Raw genomic sequence first — 14,964 nt, forward strand, 5'->3', positions numbered from 1 at the left:
ACTACCACTCCGTACCAACATCTCGAAAGACAACCCTCAATATTTTAGGGAACATCTCAACTTTATCGCAATGGACGCCCCCCACCTGATATGCACTTCCTCGCATGCCCAAAGAAAAAGGATGGAGAGAAGTGTCCGGGCGTTGCTCCAGCTAGCTCTAGAATTATACGGATAGTTGCTCTTCTTCAGACGCCCTGATGGGGTAAAAGCCAACGAAGCCACGGTCAGTGCATCTAAGCTTTCCGATTATCCTCCTGTCATTCAAGTCTACTACCTCGTAGACCACCATACCTGCGACCTCAGAGCAACGGCGTTTTGCCCCACGTCTAACCCCTGCGAACCGTTGTCAGAGGAAAATGAGTCTGGTGTTTCAACCTTTTCCTCCTGGCTGGGCTGTCCATGGCTTGGGCGCATCATTACATCACCAAAGTGACCAAACTGCAACCATAGGGCAAACCTCGGTGGTTCATTCTACTTTAATCCCCATGATCTACACAACGAACCATTGAGCTCTCTCGAAATCTTACTAGCAGTGACGGCAGTCTATCCAGAGCTTGTCATTCCTGGCCACGTTTCTCGCACTTGACAGGCGTGACAGGGCACTGCGCCACCCGACAAAGATTAAGATCAACCCCATCCATCCCAGAGGCATGGGTTGGCAACCAAAGTGCGGAAAATAAAGCATGAACATGGGCTACAGGGACCTTAACCCGACTCCAAAACCTATCGTGCGTCGTTACCACACCCACGACACTCTCACCGCAATTCTACAAATAAAACCCAGCCACACATCTGCGCAGATACCACAGTCACTGCTTCTACTAAGACACCAGCATCCTGCGCATGAAAAAGAACGAGTGTACCATGGCACTCGCCAACGGATGCAACACCCGCGGCGTCTCGAACTTGGCATGCCTCGCTATCGACGTCGCGATGGTCGTTCGCGGCGAGCCCGGCGTGAACATCCAGTCGTGCATGAGCTCGTCCGTCAACCGCTGCACCTTTTCCATGCGCGGGAACATTTCCTTCTCGAACGCCTCGATCCTTTTGTCTAGATAGTCGGCTGGATCTGCACCTGCACCTGCACCGCCGCCCTCAGCGACGGCGCTGATGATGGCTCTGGCTAGCTTCATCGCATCCTCGAGCGCAACGTTGACCCCCTCTCCTGCAAAGGGCGTCATCAAGTGAGCCGCATCTCCAATGGCCGTCACACCGCGCCGATGCGGCCACGTGAAGCCTACGGGTAGCATATAAAGTGACCTCGGCGTGCAGTCACCAGCAGCCTTGGTGATCGCCTCGGTGAGCTCCGGAGCCCAGTCCTGATATAAGACCAAGAGCACCTTCTTGACTGCCTCGAGGTCGTGCGGATCATACCCGCAGACCTCGGGGGACGCCCAGTCCTCCCCGCCGCCTGTGCTCGACGCATATATACTCAGGCTGCCATCACCCATCTGTTGAATCGACAGACGCTTGCCGTCGCTGTTGGCAAACAAACTACCTCTGTTGGCGAGCTTGTAGACCTCAGGCGCCGTCTCGGCCGCATTCGGGATGCTCATGCCGTATAACATGATTCCCGTCCACAGAGGCTTGATATCCGGCGCCAGAAGCCTGCGGACCTTACTCCAAGCCCCGTCCGCGCCTACAACCAAATCAAATCCACCAACAGTGGTATGTTCAAACACGAGACTGCTATCTTCTCTGACTTCTCTCAGCCTGTGACCCCATTTGATCATATTCGGCGGAAGAGACGCCGTAAGAATCTCACGCAACTTGGGCCGGTCAATCTCCGGCCGCTCCTGCACCGTGCTACCGAACCCTGTCGCGGAGTTGACGAACCAGGACTTGTTGTTCTTGTCGACGATGGCCATGTACTGGCCGTCGTAGCGCGCGTGCTTGAGGAACTGGTCAAAGAGACCTGCTTCCTTGAGCGCGGCTAGCCCCGTGTCTGTGTGCAGATCCAGACTTCCGCCTTGTGATCGGAAGTTTGGTGAGGCTTCACTTTCGAAGACGGTTGCTTCGATGTTGGCTAGGTGTAAGAGGCGTGCTAAGAGGCATCCTGACGGATTTGTTAGTTTGCTGGCTGGGGACTGCATACGAGTATGGTGCAGCATGGTGCTTAAAAATAGCTTACCTGCAGGTCCTGCTCCGATGATTGCTATCTTAAGATTCGACATGGCTGATCAGGCCTATCATGTGGGTGACGACGGTCGACACTTTCCACGATCAGAAAGACGAGATATCGAGCCCCAATGAAGGATTCCTGGCATGAACGGTGTGAGAATATTGCTCTGCTCGACAAGCCCCCAAAGTAACAATCCGCACATGTAACTTGAATGGTAAATTTGCTTGATGATAATGAGATCAAGAAAGTGCCCCGTCAACTATATGGGCCGAAGTTCGCGTGGACAGGACGTCGTTATGTACAAATCGCCGGATTTGTTGTGCCGGGATTCACTGCTATATGACTGACCGACGGCGCCAGTCTTGGAGATAGGTATTCAATTAAGGGAAGCACGTAGTCCCCTCGCAACCGCATTCGCTAGTCATACCAGTAACTAGTCTTACATGGACTAGAACGTGTCGTAGGTACTAGTAGATAGCTAGAGGGACTGTGGCTGCTTGGGCGTTCCTAAGTGGTTGCGTACAATTGCTCCGGAATCCCGTTTTACACGAGCTCCTGGGCTGATAACTTTGCTACGAAATCCGTTCCACGCTGTAAGTAGCACCAAACAGGCCAAAAGCGATGACGCAGCTCAGCATTACAGCCACAACATAGTGCAAGTGCAAAGCCTTAACGCCAGATTAGCTGTCACCCATCAGTTGTGAGATATAGTCATCACGATGATTTTTACTGTGGAAATCGACGAAGATCTCAGGTCGTGGTGCTCCAGTGAAGTTTGAATATCAGAAAGGGATCCTGCCATCTCATCTTCCCGTATTCTGAGTGGTCAAGTACCAAAGTACCTCTAGAGGCCAGAAGAGTGGGTCTCCACTCACCCGTCCACTGCCGCCGTGCCGCCGTCCTCATCGCTTGAGAATCAATCTTGTTGCCTGAGGCCACCAAAGGCATCGAACTCGGAGCTTGCACTTCGGGGAATCCAGAAACCTTCAATTGATCACATCCGCCCGAGCTGACTGCCCCCCCATAAACCACCGTCCATCAACAAATCCAAACAACCGCCAAAATGGTCTTCGCCTGGAAAGCCGCCGGTATCACGTGAGTTCAATTGACGAACCCCTCGAAGCCTTTGCATCCGTTGCAATTGGGCGCCTGCGACCGAACCCAAGAGAGAGAAAGAGGAAAGGAAGGAAAAAGCTAACCCGGCAACCCCCGATTTCCAGTTACAACCGCTACCTCGCCGTCGCCTCGCGCGTCGTGCGCCGCAGCCTGAAGGAGGACAAGAGACTCGTTGCCGAGCGTCGCGGCGAGATGGAACTCCGTTTCGCCAAGTGGGAGGTGAGCGAAATCGATCCGGAAACACATGACGATGGGGGGAACCGATGGGCATCGAACAGAATGACTGACTCCAATTTACCGCAACCGCAGAACGGCAAGCAGGGCGATGTCAAGAACCTTGCGGAGGCCACCGTCAACGTCCCTCCTCCTTCTTCGTAAACTTCCGAATCGACAATTGAAGCACGTGTGAGAGAACAGAGGGAATTGCATCCAAGGGTTATCGAGGGATAGATGGGGGAAATGATGGGGAGTGAATGCATACCACGACACCTCTCCCCGGGTACCCGCCGGCTCAATATGACAGTTGAGTTGCTGTATCATATCAAAAACTAGGCATAAAATCTATCAATCGAAATGCCATGCTAAGACTTTTTTGTCCGATTTAAATTGAAATGTACATGACCAGGCACCGGTGATGAAATGTTGCGATGTCGGGGTGTCCTGTTGCGGGTAACCGGCGCGCGCGCTCGTTCGACTTCGGCCAGAATGTTGGGCGTGCTTTCCAGGTTCCCTCCACCCAAATTTGCCCGCCTGCCGGACAAATTCGGTTGTGATCAATCACTCCATGTTTTCCCTTTCCAGATACCCGTAACTCGCAACTACACCAAAATCGCAATTGTCGTATTGAAGCAAAAGACATTACTGCTGCGCTTTCATTCTCAACCGCTTGTTGACATCATTTTCGTAAGGGACTAACTAGGGCAGATCATCGTGTTCCCGAATTTACCGGCAGTTTTTTTCCCTCCTTGATGGGCATATCCATGCCCAGACCAATGCAACTGTGACCTCACTAAAACCTGCACTCTCAACGCACTCGTCTCAACCAGAAATCTCATGAGGTGCAGTTGCTGATATGGCCATCCCGTCCGGCTTTGGAGTGTCTGATGGTAAGAAAGTCCCCCTCAGGACACTTTATTGGCATCACGTCTCTGACCATTCTTCAAGACATTTCAAGGCTCTCGCTGGAGCAAGAGCGTGAACCCCACCCTCCGCCGCCTCCGCCCAATGTGTCAAACCACGGCATCGTCTCGTTTGATATCACGTCAAAATTCAGGACGGCCGCCGAAAGTACGCTGCGGAAACTCATCACCATGAGGACGATATGTTGGACTGACCGTCTATGCAGCACTTGCCCCTGGCGAACTGGTCAAGGATGGCTTCTTCACGCTGTTTGAGTCCGTCGGGGCTCTTGAGGTACGTGGACCGCGGGGTTTGATGGCGGCGGCTAGGAGTGCACCCTACTGACAGCGCCCCAACTCAGATCATGGACCCGAAGATGGACAGCGGTTGCTTGGAAGCCGAGGATTCGCTAGACGTGGACTATGATGTGACACGCCCTCTTCTCCCTGAGGAGGTTCTTGGCATAATCGACCAGCTGCTCTGCCACGAAGTCAGTATCGCGCCCTAAGATTCACCATCCCTGATTGCTGACTTTGGTTTGCAGATGGCCTGGCATGTTGGATATCCTCTCTCCCAGACGGTCCTCACAAGTGTGTACGTTGAGTCGATCCTCATGCCGAATCCTGCCACCATCGACGACGCGCACTTCATCAGAGATGCCAACGGTACGCCGCCGGCGCCGATGCATGCCGTTCTTCGAGCGTATTGCTTGGGACTCTTGAAGACGTGCGGCAATGTCAACGAGAGGATCAAGAATGAGCATTACTATGAAGTCGGTCTATTCGCAAACGACTCCTCACGCATCTCCCCAGCTAACCAGATGATATAGGAAGAAGACTTTGTCACAAACACCTACAACAGGATCCTCATCGACGACTTCAGCGTAGAGTCCGTACGCGATGTACTCAGGGACGCAAGCTTCATTCTGCGGCAACTGTCGGACTCAATACCAAAGGAGACCATTGACGCCCTCAACAACAGACTGCTTCTCCGGTACACGTTCCTCGCAGCCATAGACCATACGCAGTACCGGACAGATCCGGCCCTTATCAGAAGCCCCTGGAAAGAGGCTCTGGATTTGCTTCCTAGCATCAAAAGCACTCATTCGCTGGGTAAACCTGTACCGGAGGCTTGTAGTGCGAAACTCCAGCGCAAGCTCGCCAGCACGATGCCGCCGCGGCCCATTGTTGAGATAAGTTTTGAGGATGCCTTTGGACACCTCACGAAAATGATGAGCGACGGGTTGGAAGTCGTCGGAGTGCTCGATTACACCGACGCCATCTGCCTCCAGGTAAAAAACATATCCGCTCTCTCTCGGTCAACTACTCACACAAATGTCTAGACCTACGTTACAACCTTCCAAGCAAAGAAACCCCAGCCCCTAATCTTCGTTCGCACCCTCCTCCAAAGCTTCCTCTTCAAAGACATGCAAGTCCTCGGCCACAAATCCATCCGCCAGCTCCTCGACGACGACTTCGCCATCGTCTCCCTCCCCAACAGCCCCCTTCTCGACCGCGCCAACGACGACGTCGAGGCCCCACAGGACCCGCGCGTCGCCATCGCACAGAATATGGAATCTTTCCGCCTCCGCGCCGCCCAGCCCTACCTCGACATCCTCCGCACCTTTTGCCAGAACCGGTGCCGCGTCCGCCGCAACCTGTGCCACATTGTCCGGGACTGGGAGAACCTCCAGTTCGACGCCGAGGATTTCGACCAGGTCATCCAAGGCCTCGCTGGGGAGCGGCCCCTCGTGTATCACTCCGCCGCCGGCCAGCCCGTCGAGCAGTGGTCCCTCCCGCTCTCGTCGTGGGCCTACCTGTACAAGGTGAAGCAGATGGAGTGGATCGTCCAGCTCGGCTTCGAGCTCGAGGTTTACCAGCCAGACGAGCTGGCGGGCATGTACTGGTACCTCAACTTCCTCGCAAAGAACCGCCTCACGCACGTAGAGCGCATAAAGTCCTTTGTCGTCCGGAGCCTGAACCAAGCCCGCTCGGCCAGTAAACCATCATCATCCTCCTCCTCCTCCTCCTCAGGCCGCCTCACACCCGCCGCAGAAGCCCAATACACCAAAACCCTCGCCTTCCTCCGCCTAACCCTCCTCGACGCCGCCGCGACAGAAAGCCTCGCCGACGCCCTCTGCTGCCTCTACACCGTCCTCCACCGCCACAACCTCATCACCCCGCCGCCCCGGCCCTACAGCACCGACGAGCTCCGCTACGAGCTGCGGATGAAACCCTTTGCCGCCATCGGTCTGCCCTCCCTCCCGACGTTTGAGGAGTATACCATCGGCACCCAGCAGTCCGAGTGCCCCACGGCAGACCTGCTGGAGCTCGCTGACCGGGCAGTGGCGGGCGCGAAGAAGGCGCTGGAGGTCGTGAGCAAGTTTTCCGAGACGGAGGCGTTTTCTGTCGGGTCACATGATCGATGGTTGCCGTCGGTGAAGAACGCGCTCAAGTCGTGCATCGCGACGGGGCTGGCTGTCTCGGTTGTGCGAAAGGCGCTAGACAAGTCGGGCGCGGGCGAGGGCGCGGGCGGGGATCTGAAGCTCAGGGCCGAGGTGCCGACTCCTGATAAGTCATATCACGAGTGGTGGATCGTCCCGCGCATCATGCCCGTCGCGTGAGACTCTACCTTGAGCTCTGTTGATAAGAAACCGGTCCGAGGCACATGCTTAGAAGAAACGTAATGGATTTATCAATATCCTACTTTCTAAGGAGAAAAAAAAAACCTTCATAGAATACACATCCCTTCCCAAATTTGCCGGGAATCATGTGATACTTAAATCCCAAGGAACCCCCATGTGTCCAACGCTTTATCCAGCCCGTTTTTACCCCGTGTTGATATTCCCACAAATAAATCAATACAGGTATTTGTCTGTCATGAAAATGACTGCTTGCATATATGCTGAGCGGCCCACGCTGATGATGCGCATTGTTGCCTCTAGCTTGCTTATTCTATATATATGCGCTGTTGAATTCCCTCCACAAACCCGAGGTCAAATTATCTGACCTCGGGGCAGGGGGATTAAGTTTGGCTCTGTTGATGTGATTTACGCGCGCTTCTTGGCGGCAATCGTCCTAAGCTTGACGGTCTGCTCGTAGAGAACGTCCTTGAAGGCGAAGAGCAATGCGGCGGTCAACACACTCTGGGTGACCTTGGGGCCAATACCTGCGGAGTGGATGGTCAGCTTTGCGTCACTCGAAAAAGAAAAGAGACATTCGTCTCGGACCGACATCCGAGGTGTAAACTCACCCTTGTAAAGACCAGCGTAGCCCTCCTCCCGGATGACCCTGCTAATAGCCTGGGACATGCCCTCCTTCTTCTCGCCGTTGCCGGCGACGTGCATCTGGCTCTTGACCGTGATGTACGGGTAGGTAACCGAGGTCGCAAACAGCTTGCCTGCGGCGCCGAGGAAGAAGGCAATGGTCGGCGTGACCCGCCTCTTCTTCTCGACCGTGTTCTTCATCTGCTCAAAGAGGGTGTACTGCAGAATCGGGTTAATGACGAGCACCAGCGCCGGAATAACGCCGTTGAAGAGCGCCTGGGGGCCCTCGTTCTTGATGAGCGCGAGCAGGGTGCCAATAGTCGAGGGCGCCTTCTTGGGCTTCGCGACCTGGGCTTCCTCGTCGGTGGAGGCGCCGCCGGCTTCCTTGCCCTTATTGGCATTGTTCCCGCCGCGGGTAGTCATGCGGGTGTTGACGACCCAGATGGGGTTCGTGATGATGACGGTCGCGGAGCCGGCGATGGCGCCGGCGATCATGGACTCGACGGTCGTGAGCTTCTTGGAGGCGCGGCCGGCCTTTTCGGCGGCGGCCTCGAAGAAGGCGCGGGTGAACTCGTACCAGTAGTAGTAGACGAAGTTGGTGACGCTGATGCCGAAGAGGGCGGATTCGAGACCCGAGTAGAGGCCCGAGACGCCCTCGCGGGCGACAATCTTTTGGACGGCTGTGAGGAAGGCCGAGTCGGCGCGCTTCGATTCAACTTGGGCTCGGGTGGAGAGGGTGATGAGAGGGTAGCTGTTTGACGGAAGCACATGCGCGCGGGTTAGAAAAGGAGCCTCTCGTTTGGGGATACACGGCAGGAGGAGGAGCTTTGTGGTGGCCTTACGTCAGGGCCATGGAGAGGAGACCGCCGCCGGCACCGGCGAGGGCGTGGGCGACATTGTCGTTTTGGGGGAGCACTGGCTTCGACATTGTTGCTTGCAAATTGCGGTTGAGGTTGAGTGGATGGATGGTGGGTGTGGTGTCGTGGTATAGGTTCGTGGGAAAAGCTTCGATAGATGGGACGATGGTGTATTATCGACTTTAGAACTGCTGCTGCATCCAAATGCGGGAGACGATGGGGGGTGTAGATGGTATCGTTGTGACGGTAATAATAATGGTAGTAGGTAGGTGGTAAAGTTGCTGCTGACTGGCCCTATGCCATCTCAAACAAGAACGTTCGGTCCCTTTTGGGTTCTGGGGAGCCGAGGTCAAGCACGTTTTGAATGCCGAATGGGGGGGGGGAGGAGGGCAGTGATGGGCAGTCGTCGTCTGCCGCTAAGAACCTTAACCCCAGTTATGTCATTACCTGCCGTGCTATATATTTCATGCGCGCGATCACAGGACAAGGGGGCTGACGAAGGGGTCGCATGTGATGGGGCCCTCCTCCCCAGGCGTCTGGCACGGCCTGAGAATCCGGGTCCCTTCGGGAGCTCGTGGGGTCGGAGCTATTTCGGTGGCCGGGAAGATATGCTTCATTTGGGAAGAAAATACGTTTTCCCATCTTCCTTGTTGTTTTTAACTGTCAAGTGCACAGTGATGGAATTACATGACCTAGAGAGATAAAAACAGAAGCAGAGCCAGAACCAGAGCCATACAACAGTATAACCAAGAAATCCCTTCCTGTATAATGCGGGAGGAATTGGGGTGTATTCTTTCCGACAATGCCTCGGCACTGGTTCCGTAAGGGTGTGAGCCAGCCCAGGTAAGGTACCTTTCTAGACAAGCCGTTTTGTGTACACGGGAGTACTGCCGAGCATCGAGGATGAGAATGCCTATCGCATTCGCCTGATAGACAAGGGTAAGATTCTGAATATGACAGCTTCGCGACCCTCTTTCCTTGAGATAAGGCAAGGAAAGGAAAGCATCCACCAGCGGTATCCGTACGGATTCAAGGGCGCATCAGCCAATTCTTCTCGAAAACGGTTAAAGGGCCCGATATCCGTACCTAGGCAGGTTCCATTCCCAGACTGGGTGGGGACCTGGGTGGACCAATGGAACGGGGGAGAGATCGGAACAGCGGGGGAATGTTGTTCCACTGTCATCACAACCCAACCTACGCAGTACGTAGTAAGTACCTCACTGAGCAGTGAGGTCGGGTGGACTTGAACGTTGACGGGACAGGACCCCCGCGACCGAGGGGCCGCGCTAACCCGAAATTGGCTCTAAGTAAACAAAACAGATTTGACAACCTAAGTGGCCAGGGCCCGACCGTCCCTCTGTGCAGACAGACTGCAGCCCGCATGTACACGGCCACACCACTTCGCGACGACCCTTATCCAGTGCATAGAATTTGACATATTCTTTTGCTAGTTTCACGCGAAGGCCACTGAGCCTAGTTTCCTGTCGTCCTTTCTTCTTCTTTTGCAGAAAAGTCTATGCGACAACCATAGCGCGCGGCCTTTTTTTGTCCTCTCTTGGCTCTTTTTGCATTTGCATTCGCGCATTTCTCAAAATGGCGACGCCACGACCTAGAGGCGGTAGCGACGAGCTGCTTTCGTCGCCAGACCCGCTCAACGACACCGTCTCCTCGGCGCTCTACCCTTCGTCGCGTCGCGTAACTCGAAGTCAGAGATCACAACGACTCTTCTCCCTCGGCGGCAGTAGCACTTCGCCTAGAAAGCAAATGTTCGAGCTCGAGGTTGGAGACGACCGTCAGCCCAAAAGGCTGCTAGTGACCGTTGAAGCCGAAGGCGATTACGAGAATGTCGGTGTCGGGAATGTTGGGCGCAGACTGTTCAACGCAGATACACCCACTCTTAGCCGCGGCGCATTCACAACAACAGTTCCTTTGGCCGGTGATAGGAAGAACACGGCCGTCAAGACACCCGCGCGGAGGGGTCGACCTCCCAAATCTGCCGGAACACCAAAGACCGGTACGGCAACGAAGAGGAGGGCCACAGCATCTCCACGAAAGACACCAAGACAAGCCCGCAGAGTCAAGACCATCACAGACTCAGATGGCTTAGAAACCGACATCACTATTCAAGGCACACCGAGATCAACCACCCGCCCAAGACGGGCCACCAGTCGCCAACCGAGCGAAGTCCCCCAAGACCCAGCCCCGTCTTCGATACCCCCCAGCACAACCCGGCGTCGCGGCCGCCCAAAGCGCGTCGAATTTTCAGATCAACCTGTTGAAACAGTCGAGGACGATGTTGACCTTATTGACCTTGGCGGCGTGGCGCCATCTGACGACGGTCTCGCAGCGAGCATGGAAGACATGATTGTAGAAGATCCCACGCCGAGGCGAGAGCCCCCCGCAAACCCGATGCCGCAATCCGAACCAGATATCTGGATGCAAACAATGTCAGACCAAGCAACACCACGCGCATCAACACAAGAAAACCCAATTGCCCTAAGCCCGACACCAGCTTACATGCAAGACAAGAGTCCAACGCCATCCGAACAGCTTCTTTCCGAATCCGAGAACGAACCCGCATACAACGAATATGACTTTGCGCCCGGCGCGCCCAGCGACATCTCGTCACTGATTGGCGATAACGACGACAATGACGAACTTCGTGATCAGGATACCGTTGCCCAGGGCGAGGATTTCAGTATGATTTTCGCCAACTCCATTCCCTCCATGAGAGGCCACATGAGCATGCATGACCTTCGATCTGAAGATGTTGGTGAGGAGACTAGCTTGATCGTCAACCAGACCCTCGAGACTTTGAGACGAAGCGGGGCCCTGCACATTGATGATGATGAGGATGAGATTGAAAGCATTCCCACCAAGCAGCCCTCACCGGTACAAGATCTTCAAGCTCAAGAGGAAGAAGTTCAGTCGCAACAGGAGATTCAAACGCATGTGGAATCTGTTGTGGACACCAATGTTGAAGAAATCGAATCTCCGGTCGCTCTTCCGTCGCTTCCTCGTCCGGATCTCCCACCTCCATCTCTCGCATCCAAGGAGAAGTCACCAAGCAGAGGATACCACTCACCAGGCCGAGCTAGAAGCAGTCCGCGACGCAAATCTATTCCGCTCAGCAGACAGCTCATGGAGTCCAAGGTCAAGCAGATGGATGCGGAGAACTCCAGGCTGGAGGAATCGGGAATGGACACCTCGCAGATTGACAACTCGTTTTCCAGCGTACCCTCGAGGGTTTTGGATGCAGCGACACCCGGTGCTAAGAGCACCAGGCGGATTCCTATGGTGAACGATGAGATGTCTGTCATGTATGTAGACGATTTCTCTGAGATCCCGGAAGCCTATTTGGAGGCTGCTACGCCTGGGAGACCGAAGCTGTCTGAAGTCAATGACCTTGAGACGCAGAACGAGCTTGAGCAAGATATTGAGCAAGAGGCCGACATCACTCAGGCACACGAAGAGACCTTGATGGGAGAGGTACACGAAAAGACTATTATGAATGAGGCACACGAAGAAACCATTACGGACGAGGCACACGAAGAAACCATTATGAATGAGGCACCAGACGAAGATCACGGGGAAGAGGACGTCGAGGTTGAAGAAGCGGAAGAGGTGGAGGAAGAGGCTCGTAAGAGTTCACCCAAGTCCGCAGCCCCATCTATTGCGAGTGTTTCTTACACTCGATCAGACTCAGCAAGAATGCCGACACCGGACGACACGCCGTCACCCGCCGATATTCCCGTCCCTCAATCAGACGCCAAGACTATCGAAGCAGTTCAAAGTTCGCCGACTGCTGCGTATTCTCAGTTGCCTGATGAGCCAAGCTCTGATCTCCCGGTCCCTGACTTGACAGCTAGTCTTCCTGCGGCCTCAAATGAGTACATCACGCCCCTTGCCCCTATCTCGTCCCCGATCCCGTCGCCCGATGTCAACCTCCTGGCCCCTCGCGCAGCATCACCGGACAACGGAGCTCGCCCTACGCTATCTCCTATTGTGAGGGCTGGACGGGCTCTGCAGAGCGTTACCTCTGATGCATCATCACCTCCTCGCCAGAACTCTCTTGGTAGTCCCTTCAGGCCTACAACAAGCAGCAGCCAGCCTCAGTCTGCCGCCAAATCGACTCGCAGCTGGACTCAGCCGTTGTCCACCTTGATCCAGGCTGGAGCTCAATTCTTTGGTTCCCCAACTCGCACCGCACCGCAGCCTCAGCCTCAACCCCCGGCGCCGCAATTGTCAGGACAGCCCTTTGACGATCCATTTGGCACCGAGAACGACCACACTGGCCAGCCTAGCTTTATGGAGGCCTTGAGTAAGAGCATGCGGACTTCTCCCGCCAGAGAACCCGAGGTCTCGTTCTCAATGTCGGGATCCCTACAAGTCGCTCCAGGTGATGAAGTCGACGAGATGAGCTGGATGCAAGAGGCTCCTGCCCCACGCGAACAGCCTTTTGCTCAGTCACGTTCATTCCATTCTAGTACGAACACGGCTTCTAGATCTATGCACAGTCGGCGACAGAGTTTCGAGATCAGTCTCGTTAGTCCGGACCGTGCCGAGGATACCGAAGTCGAAGAAGAACAGCCTGAAGGAGAAGAAGAGGAGGATGATGACATCTGGGCAGTAGAAGCATCGCGTCCGGCTTCGAACTCGGACCGCCAACAGTCTTTTGCGAAGAAATCAGTACCGTCTCTTCCTCCGAGGCGAGCAGCTATCCCGAGTCCCTGGCAGAAATCCGCCGAGCCTGTCCCCAAGCAGACGCTGTTCACGCCGGCGGCGGCACGAAACCGAACGTCAGACTTTGCCGATGGCGAGGTGGAGGATTTCTCCATGCTTTCCCAACAACAGAGCCGCCAGAAGCAGATTCCTCAGAAGGCTTTTGAAGTTGCCCAAAGATCGTCCGCCAAGAAGGATTTGGCCGCTTTCTTCTCGTCTCCCAATCTCCTACCTGGGGCAGAGGGCGTCAAGGAGATCTTGGACAAAAAGCGACTAAATCTTCAAGTTGGTGGCGCTGCTCAACGCCCCGAGCGGGTTGATACCGGCCTCGAGACAAACTCCATGTTCCCGTCTATTCCGCAGAAAGCTTTTGCCCCCTCAGCCAGCGGCCGCTCGGATCTCTTTTCACCCGCGAAGCCTTCGGCGACCAAGTCTGTCGCTGATACCTACGATTACTCGGATCCCGTATCGGCTATCAAGCCGTCTGTTCTCGGGAAATCGGTCATGGACACCCGTCGCGAGCTGTTCGCGTCAACATCGAACCCCCGTAGTAGCATCAGACACCGGTCCGAGATTCCAGACTCTCAACCCAATATGTCGGACGAGGTCTCATTCCCCTCCGTGCCCCAAAAGAAGAACTTTACGCCAAACGTGGGGTCCCAAAAGACGACCGCCCAGAACAATCTCTTCAGCAAGGCCCCCTCAGCGGCGCCGGTGCCCTCCTTGACGCCGGTGCGGATGCAGCTCACGCGCGCCGATATCCAGAAATGGCAAGAGAGTAGTGCCTCTGCCATTGCGGAAAGCTCGCCCACCGCCACCGGCGCCGCCACATCGGAGTCGGAGTCGGAGCATCGCGCCCGTATCCTCCGCCCACTGCCCGACAGGAACATGTCGCCGACAAAGTCATGCTTACGGTCCCCACTGAAGCCCCGCACGCCAGGCCGCGTCGTCGAGTTCACTAGCAGCGTCCTCTCGCCGCTCGCGCAGGCGCAGGTCCGCGCAGAGCGGCGGTTATCTGCTAGTTCGAGCGGGAGCGCCGCTGCTGCGCAACAGCAGCAGCAGCAGCGTATCGCCGCCATCATGGAGGAAGAAGAAAAAGAGAATGGTGACGCTGCTGCTAAAGCCGAAGTTGAAGCCGTTATGGAGGAAGATCAGGAGATGAACGAGGACATGGATGTCTCCATGACCGACGCACCACAAACGCTCAACGAAACCCAGAAACAAGCACTCCTCATCCAAGAGCAACAGCAAGAACCCCAGCGTCTCTCGCAGACAATGTGGTCCCGTGACCACTGGCTCCTCCTCGACGACATCATCCAGCTCCGCCGCGAGGGCCCCTTTGATTTCGAGTTTCCCGATGACTTCACGAGCAAGTCGGCCTGGCTCCTCGGCCGGTCTGTCAACTCGCACGGCGCCAGCTTGAAGCTGGAGCAGTGGCACCTCGACGTCGTGGACGCGTTCCAGGCCGAGGTGGGCGTGTGGAGCGAGGAGGCGCTTGCCAAGAGGGTGTTTTCGCTTATTGTTGGAGAGGAGCTCCGGAGGCAGGGAAGGGTGCCCAAGGCTCCTTCGGTGCGGTTTAGGTAAAAAGAGAGGGATTGGCTGCGCATAAATCACGAGGGTGATGGGTGTGCATATTGGGCGTTTGGTTTTTGGGGGGCAAAGTGTCACTGCTTATTGTTGCAGGACGTATGAATTTCATGATAGTCTCATGGTTAATGAGTGTATACAGGCTCACTACGTTTTTAAGGGGAAGGTTTGGGAGG

At 55.3% G+C, this 14,964-nt stretch overlaps 5 protein-coding genes across 5 annotated transcripts; 3 read left to right on the top strand and 2 right to left on the bottom strand.

The window, feature by feature from the left end:
- Positions 1-821: 821 nt before the first annotated feature.
- Positions 822-2,174, bottom strand: BDP55DRAFT_691229 (tetracycline resistance protein from transposon; the record flags this gene model as incomplete). The annotated part of the gene is made up of 2 exons (XM_060576944.1): positions 822-2,056; positions 2,132-2,174. 2 exons carry the CDS (start codon positions 2,172-2,174, stop codon positions 822-824), a joined length of 1,278 nt encoding a protein of 425 aa, XP_060433449.1.
- A 1,001-nt stretch (positions 2,175-3,175) lies between these two features.
- Positions 3,176-3,825, top strand: BDP55DRAFT_651479 (mitochondrial ATP synthase epsilon chain-domain-containing protein). Its single transcript, XM_060574055.1, is given in 4 exon segments — positions 3,176-3,217; positions 3,343-3,457; positions 3,548-3,712; positions 3,723-3,825. The coding sequence occupies 3 exon segments, from the start codon at positions 3,186-3,188 to the stop codon at positions 3,614-3,616; spliced, it is 216 nt and encodes a 71-aa protein (XP_060433450.1). The 5' UTR covers positions 3,176-3,185; the 3' UTR covers positions 3,617-3,712; positions 3,723-3,825.
- Positions 3,826-3,836: 11 nt separating this feature from the next.
- BDP55DRAFT_651480 (Mak10 subunit) lies at positions 3,837-7,045 on the top strand. Its single transcript, XM_060574056.1, has 7 exons — positions 3,837-4,344; positions 4,403-4,525; positions 4,584-4,651; positions 4,719-4,847; positions 4,902-5,129; positions 5,187-5,648; positions 5,700-7,045. Exons 1-7 carry the CDS (start codon positions 4,311-4,313, stop codon positions 6,978-6,980), a joined length of 2,325 nt encoding a protein of 774 aa, XP_060433451.1. The 5' UTR covers positions 3,837-4,310; the 3' UTR covers positions 6,981-7,045.
- Positions 7,046-8,612, bottom strand: BDP55DRAFT_651483 (mitochondrial carrier domain-containing protein). The gene is made up of 2 exons (XM_060574057.1): positions 7,610-8,612; positions 7,046-7,525 (listed from the first exon to the last, which is right to left on the bottom strand). The coding sequence occupies exons 1-2, from the start codon at positions 8,115-8,117 to the stop codon at positions 7,407-7,409; spliced, it is 627 nt and encodes a 208-aa protein (XP_060433452.1). The 5' UTR covers positions 8,118-8,612; the 3' UTR covers positions 7,046-7,406.
- A 1,460-nt stretch (positions 8,613-10,072) lies between these two features.
- BDP55DRAFT_725187 (uncharacterized protein) lies at positions 10,073-14,785 on the top strand (the record flags this gene model as incomplete). The annotated part of the gene is made up of 1 exon (XM_060578983.1): positions 10,073-14,785. One exon carries the CDS (start codon positions 10,073-10,075, stop codon positions 14,783-14,785), a length of 4,713 nt encoding a protein of 1,570 aa, XP_060433453.1.
- Positions 14,786-14,964: the final 179 nt, after the last annotated feature.

This window comes from Colletotrichum godetiae (assembly GCF_030913485.1).
Source record: "Colletotrichum godetiae strain CBS 193.32 chromosome Unknown BDP55scaffold_7, whole genome shotgun sequence".
Classification (NCBI taxonomy): domain Eukaryota; kingdom Fungi; phylum Ascomycota; class Sordariomycetes; order Glomerellales; family Glomerellaceae; genus Colletotrichum; species Colletotrichum godetiae.